We start from the raw sequence: 19410 nt of genomic DNA, 5'->3' as shown, positions 1-19410 counted from the left end.
GAATAAGCTGTCGCCCGAGATAGGGAGTTGCCTATCCTGTAGAGTGAAAACAAATTTCCTCACGCGCATTCTTTATCCATGGTAACAACGTGAGGTTGGGCGCGTGCTAGGTTCAACGCGTAGAGAGATAATGATTTGTCTAGCTTTTCCCACAAAATCCGCCTATAGATACACTGAGAAAATGGTTGCGCAATAATTCTTATTAGGTGTATGAATTCCCGATTTTATTGATTGAGATAGAAACCACATCGTTGCCAAGATAACGATTATCCACAAAGGAAATAAAAAAATAATAAATAAGATTAATTAAAATGTAAAGCGTTTTGAGTTTAACAATTAACTCTTAGCTTTAATAATTAATGGAATTTAGCTTATCTTTTGGTTTGGGTTGGTAAAATTTTCAATTAAATTTTGAGGCGACCCACAAAGTATGAGCGGCTGCTGGGAAATCAAAACGGAGCTATTAAAGTAGCCACCCCCCCCCCTCTCCCGCCCATGACGTCACATATAATAATTACGAAGTCCCTAGACGCCCTTCTAGCTTCTTTGTTCATTCCCAACGCGTCTTTTCCAAGTTTCGGGTTTATTAAACAATACAAAGTGAACGTTGGAAAGGCGTGTTTCCTCAATAGGAAACATGGATAATTCTAGCCAAGGCTTAGTGTATACGTAACTCTCATTCGTTCCGTCCAGTGATCTTATAATTCGGGGAAATCCCCATAGACTAATTTGATCCGAGTCACGCGCTATCTAGCTCGTCTCGCGACCTTTCACCCTTATTAATGTTGGCCGAATAATGGCACGTGCCTCGAAGCGAAATGGTCCATTTTAATTCCAGATTAACGGATATATCTTTATCTAGATGGCTACGACTACAAAGCTAATTATTATGTTAAAGCTACTAAGCCTAATTTGCATAATTTTGGGGTTGGGTCCAAGCTCTTCTTGGCCAAAGGGATGCGGGGGAAAAGGCGAAATTAATAACAAAGATGAACTTTTATCTAAACAGCTGCAGATTTTCCACGGAAAATTCTCCGTAATTCAATTCGCGAGATGCGTTATCTTTCCTGAAAATATTTTAACGATAATATTTAAATCGCATTTTAATGTTTATGAATTTTTTAAATCAGCATTTACAATATTTCCTAAGAACTAATATTACCGGAATATTTACCCCTGGAAGTTGTCTAAAAGCCCACGTGTTTCAACATAATTATGAAAACAACTTACAGGGGTTACTGTATATACATGATATTTCCGGTAAGTGGGCCATAAATTAAAGGGTGCATGTGTTCTTTGGGTCACACTGAGTGGAAAGTGCATGTCAAAGACCATGGGGTCTACAATATTTAGTTATAAGGAGATATGGGCTCCCAAACATTGATTGGCCCCATATAACACATGGAAATTGTCACACAAATGTGGAGTAAGACATCAGTCTTCAATATTCTACATTTTAAGAACGATTTTGACCCGTTATCTAGCAGAAGTGTACAATTAAATGAGTATAAGTGTGCGAAAGCTGATAACTCCACATGTGTAATTTATATCCTTGTTGTTTTAGGGGCCTATCAATGTTTGGGAGCCCATATCTCCTTATAACTAAATATTGTAGACCCCAGCATGTTCTTTGCCATGCATTTTACACTTAGTTTAACCCGTTGAACACACACTCTTTAATTTATGGCAGACTTATTAGAAACAATCTGTAAATAAAATCATTTAAAACAATTTCTTAATTATTACTTTCGAATATTCTCTGTTATGATATGTACTGTTGTAATAGGCCTAGGCTTAAAGTCTATTAAAACATTCTCCATGAATATCGTTAAATATCTTTGAAATATTAATTTTTTCTCTTTAGTTTATCTTAATTCATTTATTGCTTAGTAATACATTATGAATATAGTATTATACTTAATTAGGCGAGTAGCAATGCGTGGTTGGTTAAGATAATTTGCATATTAACTGGGCCAAAATTTAGTTGATAGAATCACGTCTGATATCCGCTGCGCTGAACCATTATCTTTTCTCTCTCTCTCTTTCTCTCTCTCGCTCTCTCTCTTACGTAACTCGATTATTTTCCTATATCCTTCTCATCCGCTTTCAAGTTGAAGTTGGCGAGCTTGCATTGATTCTCGAGGTTGGGGTTGGGGTCGAGGGAGACTAATTGCTTTCCCGAAATGAACGCTACCAATTAGCCAGAGGAGATTCTATACTTCTTCTTTTTTTCTCCCAGCTCAAGTTCCTTTTATAATAATCTAGCGCGGCAATTTGCTGTCAAATAATCCATAGTTCAGTTCAATTCTAACCCTAACTTTTGACCCTGTCAATTATTACCATTGAATGGTAATTAAGCTACTATTGATAGCTAATGCATAATTTGATTTCTAGAATGTTCATTTGCTGTAAAATATAATCCATAGCCTAGTTCAGTTCAATTCTAATTTGTGAATTCTTACCATTGAATGGGAATTAAGCTACGACGCAAAGCTGATAGGTAATTTTGAGCAGGGTTCGTATAAACCTGGAAAGCCTGGAGAACCTAGAAATGTAAGGGAAATAAATTGTTAACTAAATTCAGGGATATTTATAATTTTTAGTAAAGTTCCCAGAAATTAGGGAAATTTGTTAGGCTCTTGTAATTTCTCCCTGAAGGGGTTCCCACCACTCCTGCAGTTACTAGGAGGCCTCTCATCTGGGAAATATATGGGAGAACACCGTGAAATGTGAGGGAAGTAGATTTTCCAAAACTTGTATGAGCCCTGTTAAAGATACCTAACGCCTGTATTCTAGCCTGAAAATTTGCTAGAAAATAATCCATTACCTAGTTCAGTTCAATCCAATTCTAATTTGTAAATTTTTCCCATTGAATTGGAATTAAGCTGTTAGTTAATTTGAAGATGCCTAATTTGGTTCTTAGCCAGGCTAGCCTTGAGAATAAAACACACCGTTAACTCCGTCTTACCCCTGGGGGGATACAAACGGGGGAATAAGAAATTGGGAGGTGGGAGTGGATCTCCAGTTTCTTTTAAGCCTACTTTTTCTCACTTGAAATAGTCGCTTTAGGTTTTTAGTGCGGGACAAATTATCGCTGTGATTTACACCCTCTCAGAGAAAGAGAAGAGCCAAATGAAACCGAAACCCCCGCCTCACCCCACACCCCTTTCACTCTCTCTTAGGTCGTTTTAAGTTGTGGGGCTCTGGCCCCTGATAGGTCGTCTTTTCCTCGCATTAACGAACATTTTCGCCCTCAGTCCCCCACACCCCAGGGTTCCCAATAATTAACGCGGCTTTTGATCCACTCTTAGCAAGCGGCTCTTACTTCTAGCTTGAGGCGAATAAAAGAAAAATATGAAGAGGTGATTAAAGATAGTCTTCGAGGTTTTTTTTACGTTTTTCCCCTTCAACGTCGTGATTTGAGACCAGAGGAGGTGAGGGTTAGTGCAAGGGGGGGTTTCTGGAATATATTTGAACAGAGGCCAGCCCGCAGCAAATTAACCATCCGTAGTTTGCAATTACGGGTTAGTGTTAAAATGGTAAAATTGTCATACCAACGTTTCTGGCTATACTATAGAACAGACCTTGCTTTGAGTACAATCATGTCGCTGTAATACTCGTGAAATCAGACCTTGAGTACAAAGTCGCTGTAATACTAGAGAAATTGGACTGAGAGTCTAAGACCTTGGTTTGAGTACAATGAATGTCGCTCTAACACTCGTGAAAGCAAACTAAAGACCTTACTTTGAGTACAGTGTCTCTGTAATAAATGTGAAATCATACCTAAGACCTTACTTTAAGTACAATGTCTCTGTGCTACTCGTGAAATCAGACTTAAGACTACTTTGAGTACAGTTTCTCTGTGATACTCGTGAAATCAGACTTAAGACTTTACTTTGAGTACAGTGTCTCTGTGATACTCGTGAAATCAGACTTAAGACTTTACTTTGAGTACAGTGTCGCTGTAATACTCGTGAAATCAGACCTAAGGCCTATACTTTGAGCACAATGTCGTTGTAATACTCGTGAAATCAGTCTTTTAAGACTTTACTTTGAGTACAGTGTCTCTTTAATACTCGTGAAATCAGACAAAGACCTTTTACTTTGAGTACAATGTCGCTGTAATACTCGTGAAATCAGACAAAGACCTTTTACTTTGAGTACAATGTCGCTGTAATACTCGTGAAATCAGACTAAGGTCTTACTTTGAGTACAATGTCGCTGTAATACTCGTGAAATCAGACTAAGGTCTTACTTTAAGTACAATGTCTCTGTAATACCTTAACTATCGCCCAATAAACATTAGGGATCAGGTTTCCGTCATTTTTCTACGCTTTTGGTCTGACAGCAGCATTTTACTAAAAATTAAGTGTTCCACCCTGTATATTTCAATTTGAAATATCACTTCCTCCCTATTGGCTTTATTAAATTCTATACTAACGTATGGTGCTACTAATCTTTCTGAAACTCTGCTGTTTTCTTTTAAAACTAATTTCCTAACACAAAAAGAAAGAAAAATAAATGCGAAAACGACGCCAGAAACCTGAAATTTATTAAAAATCTCCAAAAAGAAAAAAAATAATAATAATTAGAATTATTTGAAGCGGATAACAATTAGGCGTTTCTCAGTTAATTAAGGCACCTTCCATTCCCGTCTCTGAATAAAATTAAGTTTAATCATTAAGAGGTAGTACATACAACACAATAGCCTGTGTGTGGGAGGGATGAAAAGGTTTGCATTTGCCGTGTCCCGCTTCCGCTAAACTTAATCCCGGCTGAGGAAACTACTTTTTAATTCGGATTTTCTTCGGTGTTTTTCTCGCAGCACTTTAATTACGAATGTAAAAGATTTCCAACAGACTCTTCACGTCTCTTCAATGCAAATTAAGTCGAATCTCTCTTTCCAAGAGCTTGTGTGCGGTGCATTTTTTTTTAATCAAGCTTTCTCCTTCTTTCTCTTTGGGCTGTCTGTTTCCTTACTGCAATGAACCCTTCCTTTATCTTTTCTTTGGCGCAACATCGAAGAAATTAACTCGAATATATACACCTAAAGTAGCTCTTTCATCCTTATTTCTTCGCTTATTTCCAAGGGCAAGGATACTCTCGTGCTAAATTATTTACGAGATTTGGCCAAACGTCACGTGGTTTACATCAACTTAGTCAGGTTATAGAGTAGTGTCGGTAGAGAGGGGAGTAGACTGTGTATCCCTCCCTCTAGGCGCGCTTTTGTAAGAGTGGATACTGTACGCGCCTGGTAGGGGGGATGACACTGAGCTAAGAGATAGAAGGGTATGACGTTTGCATACATAGAACTGACATTACTCTATACTATTTTTTTAAAATTCATGTGATTTGAACACTGTCACGTGGTTTTACATTAACCTTGTCAAATACAAACGCTTCGAGCCATGTGACATTTTAAAATTCGCGAGATTTGACCAAGTGTCACGTGGTTTACTTCAACCTTGTCAGATAGAACAGTGTCACGTGGTTTACACCAACTTTGTCATTTACAAACGCCTCGAGCCATGTGACATTTTTAAATTCGCGAGACTAGACCAATCGTCACGTGGTTTACATCAACCTTGTCTGACAGAAACGCGATAGACTATACGACATTTTTTTAATTCATGAGATTAGATCAAATGTCACGTGTTTTACAGCAACCTCGTCGGGTTATACGTTTTTTAAATTCAAGATGTTTGAACATATGTCACGTGGTTTCCTTTAATTTAGTTACCTTACCAGATACTTACGTACGCGTCGTTCAATCACGAGATTTGATAGAATGTCACGTGTTTTAGCAACATTCAAAAAATGACACGCGCACGTTTAATTAACTTTTCATCTCTCTCTGTGTGTGTCCGACCCCTCTTAAGGAAAGGCCTACTCGAATAGCCTACTTACTGACTTTTTCGCGGCAACGTGTCTAAATCTCTAAGCCTCGTAAAAAGGCCTAATTGCGGGACACCCCTCTCCCAATTGCCGCCGAAAGTTCTGGCGCCAAGTAATATATAGAAGGCAAAAAGGGGAATTCCTTTTTCAAAGCAAAAAGTTCTATCGGCTCGGAATTTTCTCCGAACAACTTTTCTACTTAATTAGAATAATAAAGAGAGAGAGAGAAATTATAGGGAAAAGGTAGAGAAAGGGGGAGGCCTAAGTTAGCTACTACCTTTAATTTATTCTGGAAGGTTCGGCCGACGAAAGAAACTAGTAATATATTCCAACGCAGCGGTTTAGTTCGGGCTAATGTACAGTTCGTATAACGTAGTAGGAAGTACAGAAGGAATTCCCCCAAGTAATCCCCGACGTTCCAGAATTTGCTACATACATTTTTAGAGTCGAATAAATTCAGCAATGAATTTAGTTTAGGTAATTTAATGATTCATAAATTATTCAAGGATATATTTTCCCTCCTTTTCGAGCACATCACGCGCCAAAATTCCCTTAACGCATCAATCGCCAATCATCATACACCCTCTACCACCACTACACTACTCGTCCTCCATCGATATTGGAAATAAATATGTACATTGAGTGCTACCAGGGATAGATTTAATCTTAGAAGTAGGAATGGAGAACGGTTAGTATTTACTTCCGTCCGACTCATAGAATAGTATAGAGCCCCTCCCTCCAACACGTAACGAAACGTTTAAATTACTTTATTGGCTCACTTAAACTACGTTTTGATGACGTTGCTGACAGGGACGGCGAAAAATACGTAATTCCTTTTTACCTCTGTCGCTATGACCCGCCTCTTCTTTCATACCCCTCCGTACCGTGGAAGGGGTCCGGGACTTTGACGCGCGCCCAGATTACTCTGTTCTCCATTCCTACTTCTAAAATTAAATCTATCCCTGGTGCTACTAAAAGTAAAATACCCATGTATATTATGGTATTTTGTCCTATAGTTATTTCCGATATCTATTGGATTGGTTTCGACGGAATCTGCCAGCATATCCGGGGGATTTATCCCGGCAAAGAGGTTTCGCCTCCATCACATCAGTTCCTTGTATAATCCTTTGGGGGACCATCTCTCCCCCCTCCCTTCTCCACCTTCCGTCCTTTTGGCGCCAACTTTATACCAAAATTCGCGTGTGCCTGGCGTGGGAATTGAGCACGTGCTTTCAGAGTTTTCGCGGCTTAAATAAGCGCGGGAAATCGAATGCCGCCCACACCATCACCTAGGATCGCGCGTGATATAGGAATTGCTACATATATATACGTCAATGGCTGGAAAAATCCATCCCAATATCTAATCTAGGCAGATCATGCAGATGGGGGCCCACCCGAAAAAAAGGGATGAAGTTTAATCTGGCGCTATTTCATTTCACGCGGGAAAAAGGCGGGAATAAATAAAAAACCGCATTTTGCATTTTTCCCGCCATTTTCCAAATGTTTAGTTTATTTTTCCATTTCGAGTTAAACTTAAATCAAAAATGTATAAAGGCGAGGCGCTCATGATGTATAGTAGTTTAGAACCTTATACAAAGTGTTCCGAAATGGGTGGTTAGTGGGATGGTTCTATGGAAAATCAATTTTGAGTCTAAAATGTGTAACTTCTATCGCCATTTTTGGCTTTTGTCCAAAGGGCCAGGTTAAGATAAGGAGTGTTTTATGTATGACCCCTTAAATTTTTAATATTAGTAAGAAACTGAAGGGGTCATCCCTAAAACACTCTAATCATAACTTGTAAATGGTGTCCGTTAAAGCAAACTGTCATAAAGTTACATTTTCGACTCAAAATTGATGTCCCACTGTACTTCGATCCTAAAATTACCCTTTTTGGAACACCCTGTGTAATAGTCTATCCTAATTTCCTCGCTGTTATTTACCGGATGCTCAAGATAGCTACTATAGCCTCTGCTGCACCCCTGCAGCATGCAGATCTCAGGCCACACTATTAACTCTAGGAAGGTATATCTGGGGCCCCGCATCCCTCGCTATATGGGCTAATTATCGCACTCCTTTACGACTAATAACTCTGTGACGGATATTGTTGACAGGGCAGAGTAACCGAGGCTTCAAGCCTGGGCTCTTAAAAGGCCACGGACTGTCGGGCTCCCCAAAGTTTGCCCATTTACGACTCGAGTGTGATGAGTTTCGCTATATCTTTCGGAGCTTTTTTTTTCAACTCCCGCTATATAAGCAATAATCGAGGGCATTATAGCGCGAATAGTAAACATTGAGAAACAGTTTACGAGTTTTAAAAGGAGCCTGAAAGCAACGCGAGACTTGTTTATATTAAACTTTAAAATGAATGTTTAAGTGATGCGTGAATTTTGAGTTTATTTTGTTTCGGTTTTTTTCTGCGAGATTAAAACGAGTAGATTGTGAAAAATAGTCTACGCTCTTTTTTGTGAGTAGTGGGCATCCAAGATGGCGGCCAACCAACCTACCCACTAAGTTTCAACACTTGTGCCCCAAGGCAGAATACACGCAGCTAGTGTAGCCCTTATGTCAACGTATCTAAGCGGATTTTGTGAGACGAGGTAGTCTAATCTTCATGACGAATTATGGTGGAATTCATATACGTCAGACGCAACGCAATTTAGTACAGGCGAAGGCAGGGCGTCGTGCGCAAACTTCCCGACTTTTGTGCACAACAACCTGCCTTCGCCTTTACTAAATTGCTTTATGAATTCCACCTTTAAACTTCAATAATAATTTATCTCGCTGTGCTTTGAACCTTGCACGCGCAACCGAACTGGCATTGCTATACCAACCAATGAAATCACAGTTAAAAGGGACGTAAGAATTATGACGCGTTCTCAAGCCCGTCCTACAAAACCCGAGTAGAGAAATTAAAACTGAAGATATGGAACCGCCGCAATGATTCCCAGTAGATGTATGTATTCCCGGCAATATAGCGTAAGAACAACTATAATAGCAGTTTTACACCAGAAATTGTGCAAATATAGTCTGAACACACCCAGGATAATTCTTGTTTTTGTAAACAACATCCGAGTGTTTTTGCTTTGGGTTTTTTTAGGAAGCACTTTACGTATTTTTCTTCTTAATACCATTTTGATTCTCTTGAGTAAAAACTGAGGTATAGTCGAGCCCTACCTTGAAAACGAGTGAACTTCGTTTGAAAGATAACCCTATCTTTTCTCTATAGTTCTGCGCTAAGATTGAATACAAATATAATCCATAGGTCGTCTCGTGCCGATTGAATTCCCCCCTTTCCTCCGACCAGCACACCCAACGCAATCCAACCCAAATCCGAAATATACACGCTAAGCCTAACCTGGGTCTCTCTTTTCTCTTTGGAGATCTCCTATGTCCGCCGTATCATCTCGAATCCGGGGATGATAGGCAAAAGCGTACACGTTTTTCAACCGTAAGGCAAACATTGCTTTCTTCTTGAATCGTGGAAGCCCCATCCCGTCCCAGTGTTGTATAGTACTTCGCATTGCAAACTTAGTACCAAATCCGAAAAGAGAGCTCTAGGCGCCACGACTATACGTGTATGTATATGCCAAGCTCTTGTTTTTCCAGGAGTTTTAATGTTTTTCCACTTTTATCCTCTTATACTGCGTGGGCGCCTTCTGTTAGCGTAGCTTTGGCTACGTTGGTTCAGTTTCTCCTAAATGAAACAGTTCTAGTTTAATCCAAAGATGGAGAGAGAGACCAGACCAAGGCTTAGGAATAAAATAAAAAAAAATACCAACGCGAGAACTACATCAGTATATAGGGGGTCTTGTTTTCATTCTCTCTCTGGTTCGTCCATAACATAAAGTACCCGGATTATGGACTAATCTCCTGGGATTTTGGGCAGACGTTCCCAAAATGGTAGGAACACTGCCCCCGCTAAAAAATAGCGCCTTTAATATACACCCTCGCTGTAGCGTAGCTCATACAACGTCTGTTGACATTAGGGTCGAAGGTTAAAACGGCTTGGGCCACCGTTTAAGCGAACGATAAGCGACCCGAAATATTTCACCATATCAAGCCATAGATATCTAGAAATATAACAGTCGAATTCGTACCTCACTTGAGTAAATTTCGTTTCATAAGATAATAGAGTATTACATTAACTGCTCTGGAGCGCTTGGAATGGTTTTGCATGCTCCATTTTAATTTTTAGATGTAGATCAGCTTGGGCTCGGATTTACGTTTCTAATTAATCCCAAGTACTAACAGCGAATTCCATATGCATTGCTGGGATCGAGTGCTCTGAAACGATATACGTATTCCATTTGTAAATCGAGATCACCTCTCACTCGGATTCACGTCTTCCATTGGTCGCCTGCTCGTCCCGAAATCCGTTGCGGTAATCGGAGTAAAAAGACAGATCAGATCAGTGCGAATGATTTAGCCCTAAATCTGAAGAGACGTTTTGGCGGAAAAAAAACTTAACGTTAATAACAGCAGCTCCGTAAATGACGCAATCAGTATAATTAAACAATCCTGGCCCTCTCAGCATAACTGTTTTTATGACGTAATGGCTCATTAAAACAAATTCCGAGCGCTCTCATAGCAATGAATGAAATACGCATCGAGTGTTTATTTGAGTATTTATTTCTTATATCTATGGGTGGTATCAACTGGGGTTTGTAGTACTTTGTAGGCAACACATGATTGTATTCTTAAGGTGACCCCAGGGAATTCATTGCTGGGGGGGGGAGAGGTGAAGCCCCTTTTCTCTTCTTGTTTTCTAAAAATTTGGAGAGGGATTATGTGGGGGCCCGGGTTTTGGATCTCTTTCACTAACGGACCATAAACGCGTTTTGCTGTTCCGAGCACACAGTGCTTACTGTTCGAGCCTCCAGGCCTTTTAAGTAATCGTAGAAAAACTCATTAGTTTCCTTTGCCAGTTTTCCTTTCGGTGAAAACAATTGGAAAAGCTATTCTAGAAGGGGAGGCAGAAAGGAAGTCTGGGGAAAAATATACCATTGGAAACGGGAGAGTGAAACCCCATTTAAAAGCACCCCCTTCACAGCCCTATCTTGTTTCTCTAAATATTTTCCTTACAAAGACCTCAAATAAAAACCGGTTTTTCTGTAGGTCCTTTCTTAGTTTGTAAATGTTAAAACACCTTCGCTCCTATTTAGGTAAAGGTGAATTTGTTTTTCATAATATTTCGCCTTTCAAGTCTCTACAAATAAAACCGGTTTTTTTATAGGTTCCTTACGGAGTTTATAAATGTAAATACAACTTCGCTAGAGCTTATTTGGGTAAAGGGCCTTTACTTCTGGCGATATTTTACTGAGACCAGAAGAAAACCGGTTTTTTCTACAGATCCTTCCTAGATTGTCCAAAAACTCCTTCACTCTTATTTAGGTAAAGGTCCCTATTTTGTTTCTCAATAGAGTAGTGGCACTCTTTGTTAATTTCTCATAGAGCGTAACGTAGCCAAACGCAGGGAGGTGCCGTTACTCCATAACTTTGCCTTACAAAAACCGGTTTTTCTTCCTCTCTATCTTGTTGCTTCACTTTTCCAAATAATTTACTTCAAACGATAATCTTCAGTTGGAACTTAATATATTAACTTAGATAATAAAGACGGACATTATATGAAAGAATATCGTGGTTTTATTTTTCTTTTTAAGTATAATTTCCGTCTCCACCGACAATCGTAAATTTTTTGGCGGAAGGATACATATATCGTATACCATCAAACCGCATCACCGTTTCAATCAAAGCGTGTTACGCGCAGACAGACATAAAGATCGCTTCTTAGAACTGGGTGTAATCCCTGCTATAAACGCGTCTAGCTTTTTTATGAAAAATCTTACAGCGCTCTCTGTCGCTATTAAAGTCTCGTGCGGCTTAAGCCTTGGTTCAAGAATAATAGAAGAAAAAATTATAATAAAATATACTACGCCGGACTCTAGTTTTCGTTTCATTTATTTTTTATTCAATGATCGTAAAATGTCTACTAAACAAAAAGAAAACATCCTCTTAAAGATATTGAGTGCATGCAGGAATAACAACGCAACCAAACCATAGATTTGCGGCTAAGGAAGCTTAAGATAAAAAATTATTCAATGTAGATCACAAACGACCAAATCGCCTGTACCGGCGACATTCTTGAATCTCCTGGACTGGGTTTCCCTCACTCTCTGAATTTCCCTTATGACATAAAAATTTTCATAGAGAAATCTCCTCGGACGTCATTCAAAGGGAAGAGATGGTCAGAGAGAGAGGGCAGGGATTGTAAGAGGCTGAGCCACACAATAGAATAGATGGAGTGTTATAGTATGGGGAGAGATTTCTCCAAATTTTCCTGTATATACCCACCCGCTTCTATAAAATGATGGAATGAAATCAAAAGCATCATCATCTTTTCTTAAATAGAAGTTCATGTCTTGATGGAGAATACTACCATCCCTTGCCCGTCATATACAGTGTGCTCCAAGAGGGATTACGTGGCGATTTTGAGTCGAAAATGTAACTTCTATGACATTTTGCCCTATACCCCTAATTAAGTTATGATTGGAGTGTTTTACGGATGATCCCTTAAAATTAATGTGAGAAACTTAAAGACAATGGTTTCTAATTAAATTAAGGGATCACCCATAAAATTATAACTTGAAAAACGTTGTCCCGGAAGGCAAAAATGTGTTTTGTCTTTTAGTTACTTCCTTAAATTTAATGGGGTCATCCGTAAAGTACCGCAATCATAACTTGTTTAGGGTGATCCTTAGGGTAAAATGGAGATAGAAGTTTAATTTTGGACTCCCATAGAACCATCCCACTGTACTTCGGAAGTCCTAGTGATCACCCTGTATTTTCCACTTATGTTTAGGTCTTTCTCTTCTAAGTGTGGTCTTCTTATCTGCTATTCTATTTTCACTGGCGATGCGGTTACTTTAGCTAGATGCTGGGGTGTGGAGGGGTAATATGGGTCCCCTATCCTCTTTGGGCTCCATTACTCAAAGCAAACAAGGCGTAACGACGGCTGACTAACTTGGACAAACTCTACCAGCTCTCCCCTTCTTTTACCCTTATAGGGTACGCTTGCTTTTACAACCATTCGAGTTTTTTTTTTTAAAAAAAGGAGAGATTTTTACTTGGAAGACTTTTATAGTGTATTTTTTTTCTTTGAGTTGGATATAAATTGCAAGTAGTACCAGAGCTATCCGATTTTAACCCTTGGTTCTCATTGGTCCCTTGCTTTACGGAAATGATGATTCTCTCTTTCTCACTCTCTCTCTCTCTCTCTCTCTCTCTCTCTCTCTCTCTCTCTCTCTCTCTCTCTCCGCGGAGGGTTTCATCCTTCGAGAAATAAAGTAGTACACTATTTTCCTCTTTCTGCTTGTGGTATATAGTCGATGAGTGGAACCAGCAACCAACCAACCGCTTTTGAAATAAATTTTAAAAAGTGAACTCCTCTCTCTCTCTTTCCTTCCCCACCCAGTTTTCTAGCTCGATAATGGTTTAGTTCCATTTGGCAGCCATGCACGAGGCAATTTCTCCCCCCTTGCCGCTTTTGTTGCTGCTATTGTTAGGTTCTGCGCCATTCGCATCAACCACTATGGATCCTTGCGCTTGTTTAAAAATGGCGCGAAAAAAAGGCGGGAAGTTATGGCGCGTGTATTTACTATTTTCGCGGGAGCGATTTTTTTTTCTTTTTTCTGTTGTTGTTGTAAGAGTGATTGTCTGTTCATGATCTGAGAGAAGAAATCCTCGCTTATTCTTTTTGACATCTTTCTTGGATGCTTTTATAAAATTTAAAGGGACAATGAACTGATATCAGAAATAATTAATATTTTAAATTAAAGAGTAACTGCATTCTTAGGGTCAAACTAAGTGGCGATGCGGGGATAGTCATAACACATGTGGATGAATTAACTTTACTTTACCAGCGTACTCACACCTCTACCCAATTAATAGTACACTTCTGGTAAAGATAAAGGTTCAATAACGTTCTTAGATTGAAGACAATTGAAGTCTGATGTGTCTTACTCCACGTGTGACTATTTCCGTGTTTTTAAGGGCCCAATCAATATATAGGAGCCCATATATCCTTAACATAATGTTGCAGACCCCATGCATGTTTTTTGACACTTTCCACTCAGTTTGACCCTAAAAACACACCCTTTAATTTATCAAAAACAACATGAACATTCCCCTGAAAGTTGTTTTCTCATTGATATCGAAACACTTGGACTTTTAGAGAAGACGACTTTCAGGGGTAAATAATCCGATGATATTGATTCTTATAAAATATTATAATTGTTTATAAAAATTAAATAAAAATCATGTTGCAGACCCAATGTTCTTTGAGATGCACATTCCACTCAGTTTGACCCAAAGAACATGTCACCCTTTACATCAGACTTACCTGAAACACCCTGTATTGTATTTAAAACGACGAGTTGTTTTTTTTTCTTTCAGTTTCCCTTAGCTCGGTATAGGTTAGGCGTTAAAATATTTCTTTTATTTCTTCTCGTATCCAATCTTTCGTTGCATCTTTACAACTTTTTTCCGGTAAGAGCTTAGGATAACCGAGGAAGTAAAAGAAAATATAAAAAGTATGGAAAGAGTGCTCAATCACTTCGGACGTGTGTTCTTCTTCTACACTCTCTTTCTTTTCCCACTTAGCCACCCCCTCCCCCCCTTCCCTCCACTGTCTCTCTATAAAAAAATAAAAACTAGAAGATTCAAACCCCCATCCCCAAAACCCCTTTACACAATACCCCCAGGAAAAATATCAAAACAGAGCATAGGGGAATATAAAAAAAAATTATATATAAAAATAAACCAACATTTCAAGTCCCTATAAAACTTAAAAATCCATAGCGTCCATGTCAAGATGAAATTGTACTTGATCGTAACCCTCAAAGTATATACTTCGTATCCCATTTTATTATTATCTTGGCCTGCCTTTGCGCTTGGTATGACCTCATCCTTGAAAATATGTTGTATTCCATGCCACGAATGACGCTTATTTCGTGTTTTTTAAAGGTTTACCACGTAATCCTCGCTTTTGAAAAGAAAATCATTATTTTTAATGGAACTTGTTATGGACCCTTTTTTATTTTCTTGTAAATCCATTTATACTATAAAAAATGTAGGTCTATACTTTTTACCACAAGCGCGGATTTATCTTGTAGGGTTTTGGCGCCCCTATAGTTATTAGTGTTTAAGCCTTGGCAATCATCAATTTTTCGAAACCTCCTTTATAAAATTACTAGTTAAGCTGTACCCGGTGTTGCAACATGTGTGTGTTTTAAGGGTCTGGAAAATTGGATGAGTTTCCTGTCACTTTATGCTCAAAATACGTCGTAACGTTCGTCTGCTAAGGATAGGAATGAGGCATACGTGACTAATAGCAAAATACTACAATCTGGATGTTTTTGTAACGTAATTTGTAACTTTCAATTTCCGGAAGATGAATACTAATTAGGGGTTATTCATAAAGCTTCAATGTTGCGGGTATATAAACAGGACAATCTTTACTGGAGAAACTCAACCAAAGCACTTTTAATGACACCATTCCCATATAGTGTTATCATAAGTCTATTATGCGGACCTTACATAATAGACTTATGGTGTTATTGATATGAACCACGCAGTTTGCTGAATCAAATTCGGACATTTTGCGAATTGTGACTGTAGATCGTAAACAACAAACAAACCATACACTTTCTGAATAAATAAAATGTAAAGAAAATAAATGTCAACCCCTGTAAGTTGTCGAAACACTTGGACTTTTAGAGAAGGCGACTTTCAGGGGTAAATAATCCGATGATACTGATTCTTAAAAAACATTGTTAGTGTTTATTTCAAAATATTCATTGAAATTATTATCAATCATGATGTTTAGTAAAATTCAGAAATTAACGAATTGTTCCTGTGCATAAATAACAAACAAACAAATATATTTACAAACAACCTACTTTCTAAAAAACATGGCAACCCGTATAAGTTGTTTTCTCGTTGATGTCGAAACACGTGGACTTTTAGAGAAGACTACTTTCAGGGGTAAATAATCATAATATTGATTCTTACGAAATATTAATTCAAATATAAATTAATATTAATCGTGATGTTTGGTCAAATTCTTAAATTATTCAATTGTGAGTGTACATAAAGAACAAAAATCCAAACAAACCGGTTTCCCAAATATATAATATAATTTAATATAATAAAAAAATATAATCGACAATCGGTTTATCTTCTCTTCTTACTTAATACAATCAAACCCACGTTATAGTTCCCACGCGCTGCAATATTTAACCTTTAACCTTTCCATGAATTAGATAAAATTGTAGCCGTAAGGTAAGCGGCAAGGCTTAAACTTATTTTCAAAGTTAACTTTTTTGCGTTCGATACAAAGGCATTATTATTATATAGCTTTGTCACTAATGTATAGAAAAGTGTATTACGTATTCAATGGTTTCGATTAGCCAGAGATAATGTTTATACTCCCTTATTTATATTTTTCTTTGCCAAGGCTTAGCTTCGGGGAATGACGCTACCTGATAATGATAGTTTCGCGTACGTAATTGGGCAACGGTTTTAGTTTCACGCGTGTTAAGATTGATGGTCTGCACGCGCCTGTACCATGAGAAACGTGCCACCTTGAATCTATTTGACCATAACTATGGCTGAAGTTCATAAGATATGTTCCATAAGTTTATCACTGGTTACAAACTGGAGCTTGTCATGAAGTGAGTGAGGTAGGTTATATATTCGAGGTAAAGCGACGCCTGGTGAGGCGCTGTCAAAGGCTTAGTACAGACTAAATAGGACCTAGATGGAAGTCCTGCAAAAGCGAGTGTAGTCAATTCTCGCTTGTCATTCTCGAACTAGCTCTCAGGAAGTCTCTAGCATTACGATGTATAGGAAATGTCATACTTATGGATGGAACATATCTTATAAACTTATGCTGAAATAAATTATCTAGAAGTGTATTGATTTTCACAGAAAAGTCCTAATAGGTGACTGTCGACGCACACGCTTTACTTTTTAAAAATTAACCTTTCCCCTTGTCCACGTGACTGAATAGCAACTAAGGTTAAGATGGTTGTGACCCCAAATGTTAGGAAGATGTATTTTTCTTAATAAGGCAATGTCCTTTGGTTTTCTTTTCCCTGTTTCAGGATTATCGACCACCGTCCATCCAGTCCAAGAAAGTCGAAACGAGGTCGGTGGTAAGGCTCATGGGGGTGCTCCGGAAAGGTCCGATGTCAATTCGGGACCATCGGCCGACGAACAGAGATCGGCGGACAATGTTAACGAAATGGCTAGTTCCTCTTCGCAAGACGAAGTGCAAACCGGGACCGGTACCGCCGTCGAAGGAGAGACAGTCTCCCTTCCTCCTCAACAGTACTTCGTGGTGCGACCGACGGACATTGAGGTCGTCGAAGGTCAGACGGTCATCCTTCAATGTCAGATCGGAAACTTGGCCGGCGCGGTTCAATGGAGTAAACACGGATTTCTATTAGGTAAGCCACATTCTTTATTTACCCTCCCATGATTGATTCTCTCTCTTCTTCTCCTCTTTCGAAATGTTTGACAGACAATGCTATTTAGCTATAGTTCCGTCAACTATTGTTCATTGTGTGTTTTTTCAAACCCAGCTTTCACTAAGGTCAGGCTGAAATCCATCTTTTAGTAAAAAGATACGGAGTAATCTCTTATTGCCAGTTTCACTGTGGGGTCCTTTCCGTGAACGCGGTTTTGTTGCGGGTTAAACATAGAATTAACATGGCCGCCATTTCAGCCTGGATAGTGTCTTACCCTTCTAAATTGACAATCTCATTTTTTGAAAATTTGTCAGAACTCTGGTTTTATCTTAAGAGATACAGGGGAAACCTTTTGTGTGTGTCATAGCCCCACTTCTCTTTCCAAAGATACTAAATACTTGGAGTTACATCAATCAGAGCTCGAATAATTAAGGAAACTAGCGAAAATGACCTCTAAACCCTAGTCATTGACACATCACTTTGAAACATGGGAGATCAGATCTCTGGTTTTATTACAGATACAATGAAATCCATTGAGTATGTCTAGGGTTCTAAATCGGTAAATTACCATCGTAATTTACACGGTAATTTACCAGGGTAACTGTAATTTACGATTTTCCCTAGTAAATTACGAAAACGGTAATTACCCTGGTAATTACCGTGGTAATTTACCGTCGTAAATTACCACGATGGTAATTTACCACCGAATTCTCATGTCTTTCTCTTGGAAAATGGTCTAAAAGCTCCATATTTTGCTCTAGCCGCGCATGCACACTTATTTTTTTTCATGAGACATAGAAATCGAACAGTAAGCGTGGAAAAAATTTGATTAAGGAAATGAAATTTTATTTTCTGGTCTATTCTTGTTGTCGAGTTCCTTTGCGTCAGCTGGAAACCCTGTAGTTGTTAGAATTTTGTAGAGATGGGCCGATACCAATATCTGTATCGGTACCGATATGGGTTTAAATTGGTATCGGCCCATATCTAGAATTTTGTTCTAAAAACGTGAAATAGCAATAATTCACAAAATGGGTAAGAAGAAGAAAGTGGATGTAGCTGTTCAAAAGTATTATGTGAACTGCAAACATAAAAACTCGGTATTTAAATAATGTACGACACTATGCTTTGAAAGGTATAGCTATATTCAAGTGGTATTTTTCAATATTTAGCTTAGAAAGGATCAATATAATTTATTTTAGAATTTTCGTAAATTACCATGAACGGTAATTTACGCGGTAAATTACCGCGTAATTTACCATTTTCCAAAATTACCGTAATTTTCGAACCCTAAGTATGTCATAGCCCTATTTCTTACCTTTCCAATGATAGTAAATACTTGGGGTTACAACAGTCTGAGCTCTAGTAAATCAGCAAATTAGGGAAAATGACCTATAGCCCCTTCCTCATTCTCTTAATATTGACCCACTACTTTGACACATGGGTCGTTATAGGCCTAATTCTGGTTTTATAAGATGTGCAGGGAAATCCCTTGAGTATGTTATAGCCCCTTTTCTTCCCGTTCTACCGATATTAAATATTTGGCATTACAACAATCAGGACTGTAGTAATTATAACAAAAGATTGCAGCAGTTCTCTGCAATCCCAATTTGAATTTGTAGGCTTAAAGGAATTTTTCTGGATTGTGATGTCCTGGTATTTTTAATATAAAAGGCGCTGTTTGAAGATCGAATGAATCACTAAAGGGTTTGAAAGGAACGCGTGTAATTAAAGAGAGGGAACGAATTTCCGGGACAAGAGGCGATTTTTCGATGACAAGAGCTGACAGTGACATTTTAAAATCGTCCCCCTTGTCCCTTCCTTTACCAATCTTGTTTTTTTTTCACCCGGGACCAACCAACTCCTGATCCATCTCTTGTCCCGGGAAGAGAGGTCATTTGGCCTTTGACGCTACAGCTGACGTGCGGGGAAACCAGTTTTAGTTTTAATAACAGATATCCCGGCTACAAATTACTAACTTCCGTTGGCT

At 38.6% G+C, this 19410-nt stretch overlaps 1 protein-coding gene across 3 annotated transcripts in view; it reads left to right on the top strand.

The window, feature by feature from the left end:
- The window catches only part of LOC149691935 (nephrin-like), a 127643-nt gene that overhangs the window by 35447 nt on the left and 72786 nt on the right, over nt 1-19410 (top strand). For all 3 annotated transcript variants that reach the window (XM_089869413.1, XM_089869412.1, XM_089869411.1), the window contains one exon: nt 17058-17402. In XM_089869413.1, the coding sequence (XP_089725539.1) occupies nt 17198-17402 (205 nt within the window). In that variant the 5' untranslated portion in view covers nt 17058-17197. The remainder of the gene's footprint in view (nt 1-17057; nt 17403-19410) is intronic.

This window comes from Phalangium opilio, unplaced genomic scaffold, assembly GCF_054372755.1.
Source record: "Phalangium opilio isolate 3A_F unplaced genomic scaffold, DU_Popi_V2 ptg000025l_1, whole genome shotgun sequence".
NCBI classification, from domain to species: Eukaryota; Metazoa; Arthropoda; class Arachnida; order Opiliones; family Phalangiidae; genus Phalangium; species Phalangium opilio.
The sequence above is the reverse complement of the archived record's forward strand: the minus strand, read 5'-3'. Positions and strand labels throughout refer to the sequence as shown.